Source organism: Anarrhichthys ocellatus, unplaced genomic scaffold (assembly GCF_004355925.1).
Source record: "Anarrhichthys ocellatus isolate YVR2014 unplaced genomic scaffold, GSC_Weel_1.0 scaffold1, whole genome shotgun sequence".
Classification (NCBI taxonomy): domain Eukaryota; kingdom Metazoa; phylum Chordata; class Actinopteri; order Perciformes; family Anarhichadidae; genus Anarrhichthys; species Anarrhichthys ocellatus.
In genome coordinates, this window is record NW_022280031.1 from 1025521 (window position 1) to 1043865 (window position 18345).

Below are 18345 nucleotides of genomic sequence, written 5' to 3' on the forward strand. Positions count from 1 at the left end.
TAGGCTATAATATCCAAAAGTACACTAAAGCTGCTTCAGCCCAAACACAAATGGCACAACAAAGATAAGGGATTCTGTTTTATCTGGCTTCAAGTTGAATGCTGAGTTTTAAAACAAGGTACAAAGAAGCACCTTGGCCATGGACAAGCACAGTTCATGCTGAGACAGGATGAGGAAATTTATTCCAAATACATCCGTCAAAATCAAAGAGGTGGATGGATACAAAATACTGACACTGTACACAGAACCCTTGAACTATACTCTTTTTGTTGCTGAAATATAAAAGCACATGCACATGCTGCACATATAGTCCAACTATCTCTCTCTCTCTCTCTCTCTCTCTCTCTCTCTCTCTCTCTCTATCTCACACACACACACCGTCAAAATCGATTTATGTCTGACAGCTTTTGTCAAATAGTAGAGGAAGAATCTTGACCGAGGAAAAGAAGAATATGTAATTTGCCTCCTTTACTTCCTTTAACAACCATTTAGGATTATCTGGGCTCAACAGCAACTCTGCCTCTTACAAAAGTACACTTCCTGTAAGTTCCCCAGTCCCTTCCTTCATCCCTTCCTTCCTTCACTCCAAAATATAGCTGTATCATTTAGGTCTGCAGGTATTTATTATCTGAACTTACTGCCCAAAGCTGCCAGTTTAACGCCATGTGAGTGACCATTTTATTGGTAAATCTGATTTCATTAGCAGAGTGGTGGCAGCCAAAGTGTGAGAGTGTGAGAGAGAGCTTGGCAAGTTTGCTGAGTTGGGGTGAAGTAATGTGAAAAAAGAGCTTGTTGTAATTATCCAGTACAGAGGCACACTGCTTGGCTTTAATCCTCTACTGCTCATATTAAAGTGTTGATACCAAAAAGCCCAGAATAGTCCATCAGTGTGTGAGAGAGAGAGTTACACACAGACATCCACGCTCACACAAATCATTAATATTACCGGTACTAGCCGGTGCCCTAGTCACATGAAGTCCAATAACTTTAGATAATTTTATTAATGAAATCATCTCCCTTCGCCTCCTGCTGTGTCACTCCCTCGAGCTTCCCTCAGCCCTCTTGAGCTCCCCTCAGCCCTTTTATATCAGTTCACTGCCTTCCCTAGCGCCCTGTCCTTTAATGAATCACAAGTCAGTGTGTGAAGTCTCTTCTTTCCCAGCTTCCTTTTGCAACCGCCCCTCTTCCTCTGTTCCTTTCAACACGTACCACTCAATTACTCTCTGTCTATTTCTCTGTTCTGCTGGACTTGTTGTTGGTTTGCCATCAGGAATGCAGCGCATTCACGACGGCAAACAAATAATGACCAAAGGATAATTATTCTGTAACACCCAACCCTTCTGCGGAGAACATCTCCATTCATTTGTAGGAATCAATATATGCAGATGAAATATTAGCTGGTCAATTACCGTGTCTAAACGATTAGAAACAAGGGGATGACTTGATTGATGTGTGTGACTCATCGCTGAGTCTCATGCTGTCTGCATTAATATCCCGTCTTTCCAAATCACGTCCTATGTAAGGCAATCGAATCGTACACGCTGTCCACTCTTATTAACTCAATGAAGTTCATTTGAGAAACAGCTGATGAATGGGATTTGACCAAGAAGAGTGAAATAAAGTGGGCAAAATATACCCAAATTTACAAATGGCACTGAGATTATAGCAAAACTATTTAATTTGACCAATACTCATGCTCTATAATCAAGTTCAAACAATAACATTCAATAATCACATTTCTGATGTCAACAGATTGTCCTCAACATCAAAGAGAAGGGCATCGTTGAGGCGGTCATCACTGAGTAACGCCACTGTTTGACCAAACAGTTCCAGAATCAAAGGAACCACAGGAACTAAACAAAGTCCTAGGCATCTCTTGTGTGAAGATTGGAGAAATTACTCTCATAACTGATTGAAAAACAAAGTTTATGTTTGAGACGCAGTTTTCAGACGCAGCAAAACAACAACACAGAACGAATGTAATGACCGCATGCAAAGACGGCATGCAGAGGTGAAACTCCAGAGTACCTGCCTACCGAGCAATCTGCATGTTGAGCATTTATGGTCCATTATTAATGCTTTAGTAGGCACCCGCAATGGCACAATAAGCCAATGAGGATTTGTTTGCCTTGTTCACTCTCCTGTTGCTAACTGTGTGCATCAAGTTGTACACTGGGAGTTGTGTTTGATCAGTGAACTGTATAATCTGCCCTGATAGTTCCTGGACGAGCAAAAAGTACTTCCTTTTGAAGTAGACTTTTTGTGATCCTAGAACTAGAGCAAAGGAACTAGATCCAGCCCCTGGCGCCTCTGGTGAAAAGGCAGGTACAGCTCTTAAGGTAAATATGGTAAATTATGTGTATGATTAGAACTTGTGATTCAGGCCTAGTGCTAGTATTCTTCATGTGTAATGGAAATGGCACTGGCCATTAAAGGTGCAAAATCTGAGATTGGGAGCATTTTGATGCTCCCAATCGATTGCCTGTCAATCAACCGCCTGTCTCAACATGAAGACGGCGAACAGGCGGCTCATAGCCAAGAGTGAGCTAACAGCCCCAACAGTGCAAACTATGGCTAAAGTGCTGACAGAGCTAACAGTGTTTACCTGACGGGAAACCAGAGGGCTTCTGCGACGATGCTGCCATTCGGGACGACATCATCAGCTCTAACCACCATATGAGCGCAGTATAGAGCGGAGGCTGTAAGCTAACCATTGGGGCACGCTAACATGCACTAACAGCACGTCTGGCCAACCCGGCTATGTCAAGAAAGCAAGGAAAAGCTCAGAAAACAAGAAACACTGATGGAGAGTGACTCCATTTTCTGCTCAGGTAGACACTACTCCACTATATCTTCACATAAATAGTTGCTGATATGTCACTCTTCAGAATGTTAAATATAGCTCCTTTGATGACATGAGGAAGGTTTAGGGTTCACAACAAGTGATTATTTCCTCTTCTTTCGATCAGTAGGTCTTCAAATAATATTTGAAGTTGATACCAAAGGATGTCAACATCTGTATGTATTATTTGCTACAGTATACAGTTTGTGTCTGCGCAAAATTTCCTTTGAAGTTTGTATGATCTTAAAGTCAAAATGTAGTGTAGCAAAAACTGTTCCAGTGATTCACCCTTGGAAAGCTTTTCACATGAAGCATCAGCAGGAAGTACTCAGTTTGTATTACAAGAAGCCAATGGACTTTTACAGCCTTCAGAGATTCTACAGCACAACAAAGGAGAGTGGATCAGAGAACAATGAGGTTTCTACCGGTATATAACAATGAGAACAAGAACGTGGGAGTGAAACAAAACTCAAAACCACCACAACGCCTACGTTACACAGGAGCTCTGCTAGTGACAGCTGAAGGTAGACACTTTTCAAAACTGACTGCTTCTCCTCAATTGCATGTGGTTACAGATGCCAGGGCTTGAAAAAGCAAAAGACAATATTGGGCAATGTCATGGAGGAACAGATGTATAAAGAGCTTTAGATTCTTTGCAGTGGCAAAGAGTATTACTACTGGTGATAGAGCACCTTCCAGAGGTGTTCTGCAGAAAAACACTGGGACTTGATCTTTATCTCTTCTTATTCTTAAACCCATGACCAAAGTGTTTTTTTTTCCTCTTTGTTCTACTATCTGTTAGTAGTAGTGTAGTAATCCAATGGTTCCAGATAACCCTTTACTGATTAGGTGGGTTGAGTGATTCAGCTGAAAATATGTTTATACTGATCAGGAGGTAATTTGGCCTGTGCAAGTTTGGCAACGATTTTGGCCAATTTGCAACTGCCTCTGCAACGCAAATGTACTGAGTTTGTGGTTATTGTTGGGGGAGCTAAACAATTACACATTTCAAAGTTCACACAATTATTGTATGTACTCTTTCCACATCAAAACTAAATTGCGATTATGGTACATTTGTATACTGGGTTAGATTAATGGAATTGAAAATTACTAACAACAATGATGGTTGTTGATGTGCAAAGTATGTTAATATGATATCTTATGAAAAGCTACTCTTCTTTCCAGTGCGTTTTCCTACTAAAGCCAGCAACATGTGTCAATTTCCGCTTGTTACATATATACTAGGGGTGGGGGAAAAAATCGATGCAGCATAGTATCGCGATATTTTGCGTGGCGATATTGTATCAATACATGGACGCCAAGTATCGATCTTTTATTACATAATCTATAAAAAAAAAAAAAAAAAAAAAAAAATCAAATCAATTGCTTTTTCAGTCCACTAGATGGTGCTGAGTTGTTTTCTGGTGAGGTCAGGAAAGGTCCTGGGTCAGCATGATTGGTAGGAAGTTGGTCAAAACAAAGAGAGACATCTGGCCTCACAACTGGGTTAAATCTGCAAACAGTAGCCAGGCTCATGGGGAGAGTGCAGCGCATAACTGTCTCTCTGCCCTCGACGTCCACGCATCGCAAGTTATACTGAGTTATATAACTCTTATATCCTACTTATATAAGTTATAGTTCATATACTGAGTCCACACGTTTGCATTTAGTTAAGTTGGACTATGTAGTAATACAAACAGTTCAGTTTGTCAGGTTCATGCAACATTTAGGACATTGTTGGTCAGTCTGTCTGCTTGACAATCCTATTTTGCTGCAATAAAAATGATTGAAGTGAGATGAACAGACTGAAAACTGTATCTTATAAGATAAAACATGTTGACACAGTTTTCCTTTGGGGACATAATTTGAAGTTGAAAAAAGTAATAAATTGCAATATATCGCAGTATCATGATAATATCGCAGTATCGTGATAATATCGTATCGTGACCCAAGTATCGTGATAATATCGTATCGCGGGATCTCTGGTGATTCCCACCCCTAATATATACAGTCTTTTAAAAAAAAAAACGTCAGTCTTCACATGAAACTCTGTAAGGTTTAGGCAACAACACTACCTAGTTAGGTTTAGGAAAAAAAAAGTTCGGCTGCAAACAACCGCATAAGTGCCATTACTGAAGTAAGCAAGTTACCTGACAACGTTGACTTCTCGTTTCACAAGGCAAACAAACCGTGGTCTCCTGGGTGAAAGATCACTCTTTGTTGTGCCCACCCACCTTTGTGTGAGATGTTGTGGTCTGAATACTTAGCTGTTCATGATTACTGGGTTAAGATACAAAATAATTTTGTGGGATATCAATGAATTAGGGCACATTATTTTTCGCCTTTTGCCTGACATGTAGCAGACAGTGATGATATCAAATTTTCCGATAAAGCGCTGGACACTAGCCAAATATGCACAATTACATATCTGCAAAACTGCTGAATCATTCTGAGCTTTTTTTTTCTTACGGTTGCAATGTGTAGGATATGGCCAAAACTGTATTTAACAACATCAACAGAAAGTGAGAAGGTTATAGTGTTGATCTTATGTCAAAGATGTCTATGTATTGTCTTGAGATATCAACGGAAATGAGCATGCTAACTGATTAGCCCCAGCCCATACATTCTTGTAATACCACTTGCAAGATGCCTGTAGCGCCGGACTGCCCTCCGTTTAGAGAATGAAGAGATAGTTCTCTGTACAGAATAGTTTGTTCACTGGATTCATTTCAATATGGAAGAAACAAGAAAATTACTCTAACCCTCGCCTCGTCCTCACCACCGCCCGGAGGCTGCTTTGTCGGGAGCAAAGCACCAGGTGGCTGCAGAAGGCTGACGGAGCTTCTATTAGCAGTTCAGCAAACCCCAGCATCGGGGCTCAGATCTCAGGGGACTGCTGCCCTGACTCCCCACCTGATCGGCAAACTTTCTGTTGCTGCCGTTACACAGCTTAGACCCAGCGCTTCACCAGCCCACTGTGACTATCGGCCTTGGTGTTTTCGCCAGCCAAATCCGAGCCGCCACAGCCGCTAACTCAAACTCATCACCCGGAGCCTCTGCACACTCCCTTCTGAGCGAAGCAGTACCCAGTCAGCAGGGAGGACAAAACAAAAACATGAGTTGTCCCCTCGTCTCTGCTAGCCCAGACCCAAACCAATCAACAAACTATCAAAACATTATGTTACACAGACTGTATTGAGTTTGCAATGTTATTTTGAGTTCTCAGAGTTTGAGCAGTTTGGTTTGATTTCATGTATTCTTGCTAGATGGCAATTTTTACAACTGTTGACTGTAATTGAGATTGTATGGACCCAGTAGTAAAGGTGAAATGCTGCCCCCTATTTATGTGGAGCAAATCTTTACTCATTTACATACGTCAACACAATCTGGTCTTTTGGAAAATACAGCACAGTGGTGGCATTCTCATGCGATTGTAAATGTGTCTAACTCAGTGTAACTTTTTGAATCACTTGTCAGATACACTACGATTAGGAGAAAGTGAATATGGAAACCTCTGGACTTTAATTCTGATTCTTAGAAAATATCTGCAGCTATGTGGTGCTGATGTGAGTGGGCAATGCTAATAAGATATTTATCTGGATGACAGGGGCGCATGCAGGCATTTGCACTCATTTTACTACAACTTGAAAACATATCATCTTAATTCCCTTCAGTTTAAGGAATCAACACAAAGTTCTTATTACGATATTTACATTATAAAATGAAATGTCCTTACCTTTCCTACGTAGAGTGGCTCTGTGCCCGTGTACTCCTCTACCACAAAGAACTGGTTCCACACCCATCCTCTCTTCACTCGTTCCAACGATGAGGGTGCTTGCTCCTGTCTACTTCCTTCTGAGGTCGAACCACTAGTCCTTGAGGCCTCACACCAGCCAAAACTACAGCAGCTAAGAAAACCCAATGCTGCCAGTGTCCAAGCCCCTGATGTCCATGAAAGAGCCATTTTGATTAAAAATAAAACAGGAAAAGGAAAAAATAAATTCAGCCTGGGTCTACATGTAATATAAAAGATGCATGTGAACAGGAAGAGTTGTTTTGTTTTTCGGTCGTAGTTTTACACCAAATGAAAAAGGCCTTTGTGTAAGAACTTAAAAGTTAATCCATGAGATCACAAATATATCTGAGGTTATCTGCTGAATACAGGGTACGTCATGGAGCATATTGGATTCCTACCACCTGCAGAGTGCCTGTTTGTTTTGTAGCATGAACAGTCATTTTGATTCTTTCAAGTATCTGCCCCACCTTTCATAGCAACTTTCACAGCACTTTTTCAAATTATGACCTTAAGGATAATGCCTTTCAAGCTGATTTTTGAAGGCAACAAAAATAACAGATTTTATAGGATTGTCTCACTGATCAGTAGGGAAACTAGTGGGAAACAGGGATACAACTGGAGTGAGAAAAACGCCCCTGAAGATTGATGGTGTACATCCATTCTTGAATTTGTCCTTTTTACTACTTCAGTGCATCTGATTTTACTTGTAGCCTCGTCCTTTCCAATGGTTGGTGCTTGTTTCAAAATTACTATTTTGAACTTCTTTCGCGATGAAAAGTGTTCTAAAGTCCAGCTCCTTGAAAAGTCATGAATAATTTTGTCTACCGAAGAAGAATCCTTGAACTGAGAAAAGGCCAACTAAAATTACTCTTGATGATTTCTTTTGACCTTCGACAGCTTTTCCCTCCAGAACAATCCAGTGGTTTGGAAAGTTCATTCTTCAAAGGTCCAACGGTATTTCTTTGACGATCATGACAACTCCATCAGTGTTTAAAAGGCAAGAGCAGGATAAACCTGTAAAACAGAAAAGAATATGTATGTTATAACTGCAATTTGGGCTGAATCTGTAAATATTTTATACATGGTACTTGGTCCTTCTGAGCCTTAAAATCTGTCAGGGTTTAGGATTGCATAATTGTTTCTTTCTTTTAAGCAGCATTCATTGTTTTGCAATTTATAGACATTAAATAAAGAAAATAAATCATCAAACACCACGTTTCTGCTCATTCTTTTACCTATGTGTGTTCTGAGCCACAAAACCCATATGTTGGTATTTTTAGGAATATCGGAAGGAAACTGTTTTCTGCTAGCGTTTCTTGTGTTCAGCAAGACTTCTAACAATGTGCTTGAGAGCGATTGCAAAACAGTGAGAAGAGGACAGGGAACCAGGTGTGTAGAAAATAGGAAGGGGAGAGAGACACAGAGAGGGAGGGAGAGAGAGAGGGAGAGGTCAATGTTCATCACACACCAGACCCAAAGCATCTGTCTGCCTTTCGTCCGACTGATGGAGCAGCGCTAACATCAGTCAGCTGATTAATTGCATGAGGGAGCACTAATTGGATAAAAGTATTAATCAATTAATTCTATCCAATAAGGCAACAACTCCCTAATACTTCAGACAAACATTGGAGAGTGGTAGGGGGGAGCAGATACGGTCATTCACGGTTGTGAAACATGCATAGAGGTGAGAAAGAGACAGAGTTGACAGAGCAGAGAAGCAGAGAGAGAGGTTAGAGGGAGAGTAAATGAAAAAGAGCATGAAAAAGAACTGAAAAAGAAAATATTGAGTGATAGATTAAAACAGAGAACAGGAGACAGACTGTGTGTGGCTGAGGGTGCGATTAATGGTCTATTTGAAATTTCCAGAACAAAAGGTGGATGACAGAAAAAGGAGAAACAATAACATTTAGTACATCTCTGGCCTTGCAACCTCAAGAAAGGAAGATCGCAACACCAGTCAAAGGAATGCTCCTCAGGCCAGTAGGTGGTTTAACCTATTGTATTTCTGCCGGCTGGGAGAGGACTTCTAATCTCACTCTCCTCCTGCCCGGTAGCGTGCTTGGAGCTTCCGGAAATAATTCCTTCTCAGACTTTTGGCCAAGGCAATGTCCGTGGTATTGGAAACCAACTGCTCTGGGGGTTTCCAATCTCCAGAGCAAACAGTTCAGCAGCAGCGTAACAGCTTAGACCTCTTTGTTCACTCAGTACACTTGGTGTTGTTAATGGAGGAACTATGGGGTTATGGGCACATATAACATATTGGTGATGTTTTCAAACATACGGTGTATTCAGTCATGTGATGCAGGGGTTGCTTCGCAATACCCAATTGAGTTGCCATGACATTGAGCTAAATGTGAAAGGTCAGCATGCTAACATGCTCTATGTGACTATGCAAACACATGGATGTTAAGAAGATGCAGTGAAATGTTTGCCACATTAACATTGTAACTATCACTAAATACTAGTAGTAGCCTCATAGTACAAATGAGGCTGAATTTTATTAGTTAAATGGTAATTAACCAAAGTGTTTTAAATTTTGACCTAATGATACCACTAAATAAAAAGTCAGGGATAACTAAAGTCATTACATTTCATCCCAAAGGGCACACACTAAAATATCAACTTCCTTATGGCGCTATAGGAAAAATCAAAGGATCACCAGGTCAGTAGACTTAACCTCTTGGGACGTTGAATAGTTCCAAACAATTTTATGGCAATCCTTTAATTAGTTTTATATTGGATATTTCAGTCTGAACCAAAGTTGTGGCCAGTAAAATAACTTAAGCAGAGGCTAAGCTATCTTGACTTTTGGATGCTAATATGGGTCAAGCTCACAAATAATCAATTTATTTCATCTTTCATTGGACCCTCCAAGCTTTCTATAAAAATAAAGATAACAAAACATGAGATAACCATGATAACATTACTGGTATTATTTATATTATTAGGAAATACATTATACAATGTGTTTCATGGGATATGTAGGACTCTTATAAGATTAAAAAAGTTTAATGTCACAAATAGATAACCTATCAACAGGACCCGAAAGACACCTTACCACCACACCTTACCAGAGGAATTATTAGTATTATTATTAAACTTGTAAACATACATCCACAATTTCCAGTGCGCAGACCTCAATGGGAGGGTCTTGTTCCATTTGTCTATAAGCTTGGGAGATGCATAGCCATCCTGCCAGGCATTTCTTGAAAGGGCTTTACCAGCCACCCCATCTTGGAAGCACATGAACAGCTGTTCAGTGTGTCTGATTTGGGCCATGCGTTCAACATAACAAGCCAACACACAAACTGGGCAAAGAAGATGCAACTTTGCCTCCCTGTCCCACGCATGGGGTGAAATGCAAAAAGTATCCAGCTGTACAGCCGTTGATCTGAAAGAATGCCTTATGTTCTTGGGAACAGAGGAAGGACTTGGTCTGAAGGTAGCCCTGCTACTGTCACAATGGAGCAGAGAGCAACTGGGGTGCACCAACAGAGCAGCTAGTTCACACACTCTCTTAGCTGCTGTCAGTGCAAGCAGCAAAGTTGTCTTGATTGACAACACCTTCAGGCTGCAACAGGAGAAGGAAAAGGCAAAGCGGCGTAAAGGCGTAAAGCAGCTTTCATGACCATGGCACATGTGCAAATGCCTCCACCCTCGGGTGGATCGTCCTGCTGTGCCAGGGAGAACCATAGCAGGCAGTGAGTGTTCCGTCGGTTGGCAAACAGATCCACAGATCTATGGCCCCCACTATCGGGACGCTCCGTTCCATAGTCATTTCTGTGCCCTAGCTCCACTCCAAGCAAAAGCTTTGTGTTGATGCGGTGCCTCTGCACTCGGTTGCACCTGGTCATCTTGGCTGTAATGAAGGCGATGCTGGTGTGCCTCTGCTGAGGCGGCTCGAGAAATGGAGGCAGCCAGAGGCAGTGGGTGCTCTACCCCGCTAACGCCCCCTTCGGGTTGTGTTGTTATGCTTTGTCTCAGCTTTCCTCTGAGGTTGAGTGAGCGGCAGATGGCGGCTGAGCTTTGATTTCTCCTCATCCAGGCGTTTAAAACACTGAGTGACCAATAAAATCAATCCAAAGAGTTCTTTGATAGCAATGGGGGCTAGAAATGCCAGTGGAAGCATCTTGGCAGTGAACTTCCGGGGATGCTGATGTAGCAGACACGATACGATCTTGTCGTCATCATCTGCAGACGAAGCCAGTGTCTCAGCAGAGATGACTGGAGGCAGCAGCGGAGTGTTGCCGTCAGGGGCGTTGACCATGATGTTGTCGCTCGGAGCAAGGATCCCATCAAAGCATCGAGTGATCCCACCTCTGCTGGCGGGATCTTGGGAATCTTGGGCAGTGTTCAGCAGGCTTGTGGCTGTTGAACACCGCTCTCTGCGTGGTCTGTGCCATTGAAACAGGCTTTGAGTGGCTCAGAATGGAGAAAAAGAGGCCTCCCTTTGATGGGAGGCAGGGGTGTGAGTTGCCATACTCGTTTTGTTCTGTTAGTGTATTGTTTTTTGATTAACAATAAAATAAAAAATGTAATTAAATAAAGGACTAGACATGACACTGGACTCCAGAGAGACAGCAGTCATGGACATCTGTCTCTCACACAGATACTTTCCCTATTGTGCCCTGGACTGATTGACGAGGCAGGCCAACACCAGTGGTGCATTGTGCCTCGGCACTGTGCGTCTACTAACAGTAGGAGTTTGCTTGTTGGCAGTGATAGGCCTATTTTCCAGCATTCTCCAGCTTTGCTCTGACAGCAGTGAAGCAGAATGTAACTGGGCTCTTCTGACTCTGCCCTGTGACCTTCTCTAAAATCCACCACTTGCCCCTGCAGAGGATGACGGCCAATTGACGCTGCCTGGCAGTGATGATGACATACTATTATCATTCTCTGCTGAGGCAGAACTGTGTCCCTCTACAGCCTGGACACCTATATTGTGTTGTTTAAAAGCAAGTTCCAACAGTCCTGAGTCTCCAGTTCCGCAATCGCTGCAAACCAAGGTTGTGGCTGACAGTCTGCAAAAGTCACAGACCATTCTACTGTCATATCACTGCATGCCTGTCTGCTGCGTTTTCTCCCACCGGAGACGCAAAGAACCCTGGGGTCATCCCTTGCACGTATGAACAATGTCCTGCTCCTCCACCATCTGCTCTGGTGGAACGGCTACTGACAGTAACACTCGTACATGCTCTTGAACTGCTAGCCAAGCTCTGAGACTGGGCAACACACTGTAATAGCCCAACAAATACATTCAGATTCCAGATACTTTGTGTCTTACCAATGTAACATTGTCATACTGCTTCCCTTGCATCAAGATTAATTAGTAAAACTAATGCTGCCCTGGCAACTTTCCAGAGGTAGAACATATTGCCTCATTAACTGTTTTGTCTGGCATTCTAGAAACTGGACTTCCTGGATCTTATTTCATTTCACAGCACCACCACCTGTACCACAATACACCACAATACACGACCCACCACTGCCATAACTTAACCTAAATGCTTCACATCATGTAGGAGTCAACTACATTGCCAGTTTAAATTAAGAGTTTGTATTTTACGATGAATAATTCAACTATTCCTACGTGAGATAAAAATGGAGTACATTTCTTGTTGCATTTTGGACGATTGTTGATCGAAAAAACAGAAAACTCATATTAAGCCCTCGTTTGATTGGAATTGAGGAAAATATTTATTTTCGTGTTTCCAATTTGATATTTTTGAGGGGAAAAAATTATATATATATACTGTTTATTCCTCCTTGTAGCAAATATTTTTTTCTACGTGCAACAACATCCCAGAAATTGCCTTGCAAACTGCAACATTTGCTGAGCACCAACTGTTTGGTATAAAACCAAAATCCGCACTCCTCCAATGGATCTGCTTCTCCTTCTGTTCTTCCTCCCCACTTGGGGGATTTCATTAAGTGTGTACACATTTACTCATCATTACATGTAGGTCTAAATGTAGGGAAATGTAAAGAGGGGAAGACTGAAAAGAAATAAATATGTCAGTGTGTTCATATTTCCCTCAAACTTGGCCGTCACTACAGTCGAGTCAGAAGCCGTCACTAGCAGAGGCAAATTTGCGTCAATTACTGCAAATTCTTTTCTAGCAATGGCTAGCAAAACCTGTTGTTGAAAATGAAAATGTGGCTAACATATCGGTCTCTAGCTGGTATATCTTTTTACTGTCTTTCCACTACCTCCTCTACTCATTCTCCAATCCAAAGCTATTGGCAAGCACTGTGCAGCCATACGTGACCTATTAGAGTGCTGGATTGATTCTAGAGTATGGCTGCAGCCTCTCATCAGTGGGCATGCCCAGAGCATGCCCTTTGACAGCTGGCAGTGGACAGACGACAGCCAGGCAAGACTGATCACTGTGAACTGACAGCCCTCTCTGTCTCTGACACGCACACATATCCACAAGTGTGCAATTATGCAATGTAGCCGTGTGTGTGTTTGTTTGTGTGTGTGAACTTGCCTTCCTATCCAACAGGGGACTCATTAGCCAACAGGGGACATTTTGGAAGACCCCTGTTGGTCATTCTCTAAATCATGCAAAAATCATGCCTCTGATGATTTATTTTTACCCAAGAGGGGACAACTGTTTGAGTGTCTAAGGCTACATCCACACTACTACGTTTCCATTTAAAACAGGGGTGTTCACACAGGCGTTTCCGCATGTTTCGAAATGATTTCTGTGCATACTAGCACGCCTGAAAACTAGTGGTGCAACGGATCATAAACCTCACATTGGATTGTATCACGGATCAGAGTCACGGATCAGATCACAGATCGGATCAGCACAAAATAAAAAAGGGAGTAAACATAACTTTTAGAGATCCCTTATCATGTTTTTTTGCCTCCGATACTAATTGTCGATCATTGATGATCCATATTGGCAGATACAGATCCCTTTTCGTAGCTGGTCTACAAGGCTCCATCCATCCCAAAAATGATTTCAACAGCTCTGAAGTCAGTTTAAACCATCAAAAATTCTAAATGTCATCCTTTAACTTTGTTATAGTCATCTATAGTGTTTTGCTATCATATAAACACAACTTAAATGATTAAGAACTAAAAGACTGTATTTTTATGGATTAAATAAAATCTTATTATAGCTTATTCTCATATCATGTGTTTCTTTTATTTTTTGTTGTAACAATATAAGGGGAAAGTGCTATTATGTGGTGATGAATTAACCATTTTGAAGATATTTCTGATGAGTTGTTGAAGATTGGGAAAAGTACAAGTAGTAGGGGAAAGGGAGTATACAAATACTATACTGTATATATATATATATATATATAAACAGTAGCACGGAAGAGAAATAAATGGTACCTCTTTCAAATTGTATCCATTGTTGTGCTTTTCTTGAAATTATATAAAGTTCAATACTAAGGATTAGTTGTTGAATGAGGCTGGCACCAGCTGATTGGTCAGTGGTTTATTTGAGTTTGTGTCCAAAACAAGTTTTTTCTTACTTTTTCAGACTGTGATAAGCTTGTTATCTTTGCCTCACTGCACTGCCATTAGCCTGCTCTCCTCTCTATTGTGCCTTCCCTGACCAATCAGATTAGATACCACTTCAGAGAGCTGTGTGGAGTGCACATATGAGTACTATGAATTACTGAGTGAAAAATGCAAGGCTGCTTCTTTTTTCACGGAAACACTGTTTAACTTGGGTGGAAAATGATGAATCAGTCTCTGCAATGATTAGGACCATTTGTGATTTCCGTGAAAAGCAGATCACGCTGGCTTGTTTCTAAGGCACTGACAGTTATTGCAAACACAGACAACAAAAGCTGGCAAAAGAGGTAGCTGGACAATACCTCCTTAGACCACTTAATGTACTGGCAGGAGAGTGAAATATCTCAAAAAACATTAAATAGATTGCCATGACATATGGTACAGATCTTCAAGGGGGCGAATAGGACAGATTCTGATGACACTTCATCTAGCGCCATTATTAGATCAAAATTGTAATGTTCAAAACAGTTAGCACGCTAACACACAAAATTAAGACCTGACAATGTTAAACGTTAGACGTGCTCAACATCACATTAGCATTGTCTTTGTGAGCATGTTACCATGTTGATGTTAACATTTAGCGCAAAGCAAGTATTATAGTAATACACATGTTCTTAGAAATTAAGCAAAATGTATATACCACGGGTATGTAGTTTGGGACATTATTGATTGTCATACCTACAGATTTTATGAAAAAGGGAATGCTACAACAGTAATAGACAAAACTTTAAAATGGAGTCCAAAGGACATTGCGACATAAGCTATCAGAGAGGTTTAAACAAGTGAGAATTGAAGGTGAATGTGCCCAAAGGATACACTACATCACTGCTGAGAAAAACATAGCTAATGTACTGTAGGAATGGTGTGGTTCAAGGTCTCCAGGCTGTAAAGCTAGAAAGACGACAGAGTTTCATTGGCAAGCAGACTCGTTTGAACAATTCCTTACAATTATAACAAAAGCATTGAGTCTGTACTCAGCTCTTCCCATCAGAGGAGGCTACAGGTCTGCGCTCAAACATGACAGTCACTAACAGCTTAGCTGGACTTGTCCGAGTGCAGTGCAGCTGTGAGTTATAGCCTAGAACCAAATTTTGAACCATGCAAAGTTTTGAGGCAGGGAAATTTGAAATTCATCATAGAATTGAATTGCACATTAGCAGAAAATGTCATGCTTTAATTCATAATTCATGTTTTCACAGATATTGGTGTGTATTGGAGCTGGTCAAAAATGCTCCTGCTGGGCTGAAACATTATTTTTCCTCCCTGGGAGGAGTAAATGTATGCAGACATTCTCTCACTCAGGCAGAAATACATACACACTTATTCAACACAAGCATAGGCACAGAAAATGTATGCAAACTTATGTATAATCATTTGATTTTATTAATATATGCAAGCGTGTACACCACACAGAGCCTCTCTCTGTCCCTCCATCACCAATCCTACCATTAGTTATCGTCTTCACTCTTCATTTCTCACCTCCCTTCACCATCTTATTCTATATTCCATGCACCTCTTTGCCTTCTCTGTCTTTGTCTCTGTGTCTGTGTCTAACTCACTGTCATCAAGTTCTAAAACCTATTGCTTTTCAGTCTTCCATTCTTTCTCTGTCACTTTGTTTAGTTGTATTTTGCTTTGGCTTCTGCCCATCCACACAGTCTTTCTCACTCCATTTCCCCTTTGCACTCTACTGCCACTTTTATTTGTTCTTTTATTACCTTTTTTGCCCGTTGTATGCTCAACAGTCTCTGCAGGTTCCCTCAGTTAGGCTCCATCTGCAGGTGTATCTTTTTGTTATCAATGTTTTTATCCATCTCTCCTCTCATTTCTTTATGGGTTTTTTCAGTTCCATCCTGTATTACTTTAAAACACATTTTCTCAGGTCAGTGTTGTATGATGTTTCATTAACCTCCTCTTGTGTTTTCTGCACATGATCATGCATACACGAATATTTCTCTTTGCATCCTCACATACCCAAACATACAATGTGGCAACTCAGTTGAGCCTGGTATCATTAGGGAATATTGCTGCATCTCTCTCTAATAATAACTTCTTATTTCAAGGGCCACTGTGACAAATAATGGTAGTGAATGCTATCTGAGGGAAGGTTTATATTTGGAAGTTAACAGCCTGAGGTTAACACATGGCCACATTTACTCTCCCCGAGCCTGCTCGCTAGCCACAGTATATCTCGGCATCAGATTGATTGATGTGTGCACTGATTTTGCATTTACTCAAAAACATCCCTTTGCACACACACACGCACACATGCAAAGCTTAACACACTCACACCAGAGATAGCAAGACTCCATCGGCTCCATCTTCCACTGCCAGAGTCTCCCCATCAGATGGATGAAAGCTGCCATCAAAGCCGGGCCCAGGAGGAGTTCAGACAGTCTGCTTATTCGAGTGAACCCGACACCAGAGTCCAATCCCCTCTGCCATGCTTATTAAATAGCCTATTTTGTCATTTCCAATCCCAATTTGTCACAGTCACTTGGCTCAGCAGCCCTGTGCCATGTCACAGAGGAGTGGAAAAAAAATGGCACAACAGAAAACATGTCTGTTTATGTAGTGTATCTAGCAATGGTAAAGTTTTAATGGGCTGTTTGCTGTGAGACTGACAAAATGAAAAAAAAAATGAATAAAATAAAAGGAAACGAAAAACAGTTTCCTTTGGAGTGTGGAAGGGTTGCTTTGAAAACAAGTGTACAGCCTCGTGGAAGTTGTGTAAATTATAAATGTGCAGAAATGATGATCTGCTAAACAGGCAAACATTCTTAATAAACATATATGCAACAATATGCAACTTTAAATTTACCAGTTATATTTTGTACTGTTTATAATGTTAGTATAATACATAAAGTATTGTGCAATCATACTTAACAAAGTCTATAAAATTGTCCTCTCATGCCATAATTCTCCAAACATCAATTATATCAGACCACAAGACAAAATCCTCCATTCAGACCACCTCTGCACAAACAACACATTTCATCCATCTGAATTAATCAGTCCCCATGTAGTTTAACAAGCATCAGGGCTCCTTTCTGATTGGCTGCCAAACATCCTAGACTCCGGCAGCATGCTAGTTGGTTTTTGCTATTGTTTGGTTCTTTCTCTCTCTCCAACCGGACTCTATATTCTGAATCCGAAACCCCATGTTGTATTGGCAAGTCAATGATATGCAGCCGAGCGTGACCGGGGAGAACAAAATCTGCATTGACACAGGGAGCTGTCTAGAGAATGGGTGCTGCCTTGCATTAGGCTGCTGTGTTTGCTTATGGGTTATAATGAGAGGTGACATATTGTCAGTGCCTTGCTAAAGCTGGTCTCCTAATTACACTAATTGCTGCTTTTCCACCCCCGTCCATCCCTTTCTCTTTAAATCTCTGCCCTCCCCCACCGCCTCCCTTGTTCCCAATCTCCCATTCCAATACTGCTGCCACTCTTCAAAAGTCAAAAGCTTCCACCCACATACCAAGATGAGCCTGCACCCATTCATTCGCTTTTTCTTTACATCCATCATTTTTTCTTCAAGATCTTTTTTCATGAACTGCCACTGTTCCATTCCTTTTTGTCTGTCTCTCCATCTTCGACTGTCTGTCTTTCTCTTGCCTGTCCCTATTGGGCTAGCCTTTCTGCCCATACATGCCACACTGTCCACTACGGCTGCACAGGCCCCCATGCCTAGGCTGCCAGCTGCACAATTACTAAATCGCTCATCTCACGGGTGGCTGGCGCACTGTATCCTCAGATTTGGCTGGGAGGGAGAGAGAGAGAGAGAGAGAGAGAGAGAGAGAGAGAGGCAGCATATGAATGCAACAAATAGAAAGGAAAGAGCAGTGGGATCTGAAGGGGTAGACCGCACTAAGAGCCCGAGTGTGTGTGTGTTTCGACTTATGCTTATGTGCATGCATGTGTGCAAAGGAAATATTCTGCATGTCACTGTGTGTGTTCACGAATCCATGTACAGTAGGCGCGCGTGTGTGTGTGTGTGTGTGTCTTCGTGAAAGACAGGTGATGGCCAAGGTAGTTGACAGCTGTCAGTGCACATGGGCTCGGGATGGTAGAAGAGCGCTGGTGTCTGTCAACACACTGCTCTGACTCTGCCCTTAGCTTTAGGCCGACTATGCTTAGGCACCAGTGGTTTTCTGGTTGTCCTGA

At 41.6% G+C, this 18345-nt stretch overlaps 1 protein-coding gene across 1 annotated transcript in view; it reads right to left on the minus strand.

Annotated features, from left to right (window-relative positions):
* Positions 1-18345, minus strand: part of cdh22 (cadherin 22) — a 154312-nt gene that overhangs the window by 74320 nt on the left and 61647 nt on the right. The window contains exon 3 of the mRNA XM_031848850.1: positions 6579-7652. Coding sequence (XP_031704710.1) covers positions 6579-6806 — 228 coding nt within the window. The 5' untranslated portion in view covers positions 6807-7652. The remainder of the gene's footprint in view (positions 1-6578; positions 7653-18345) is intronic.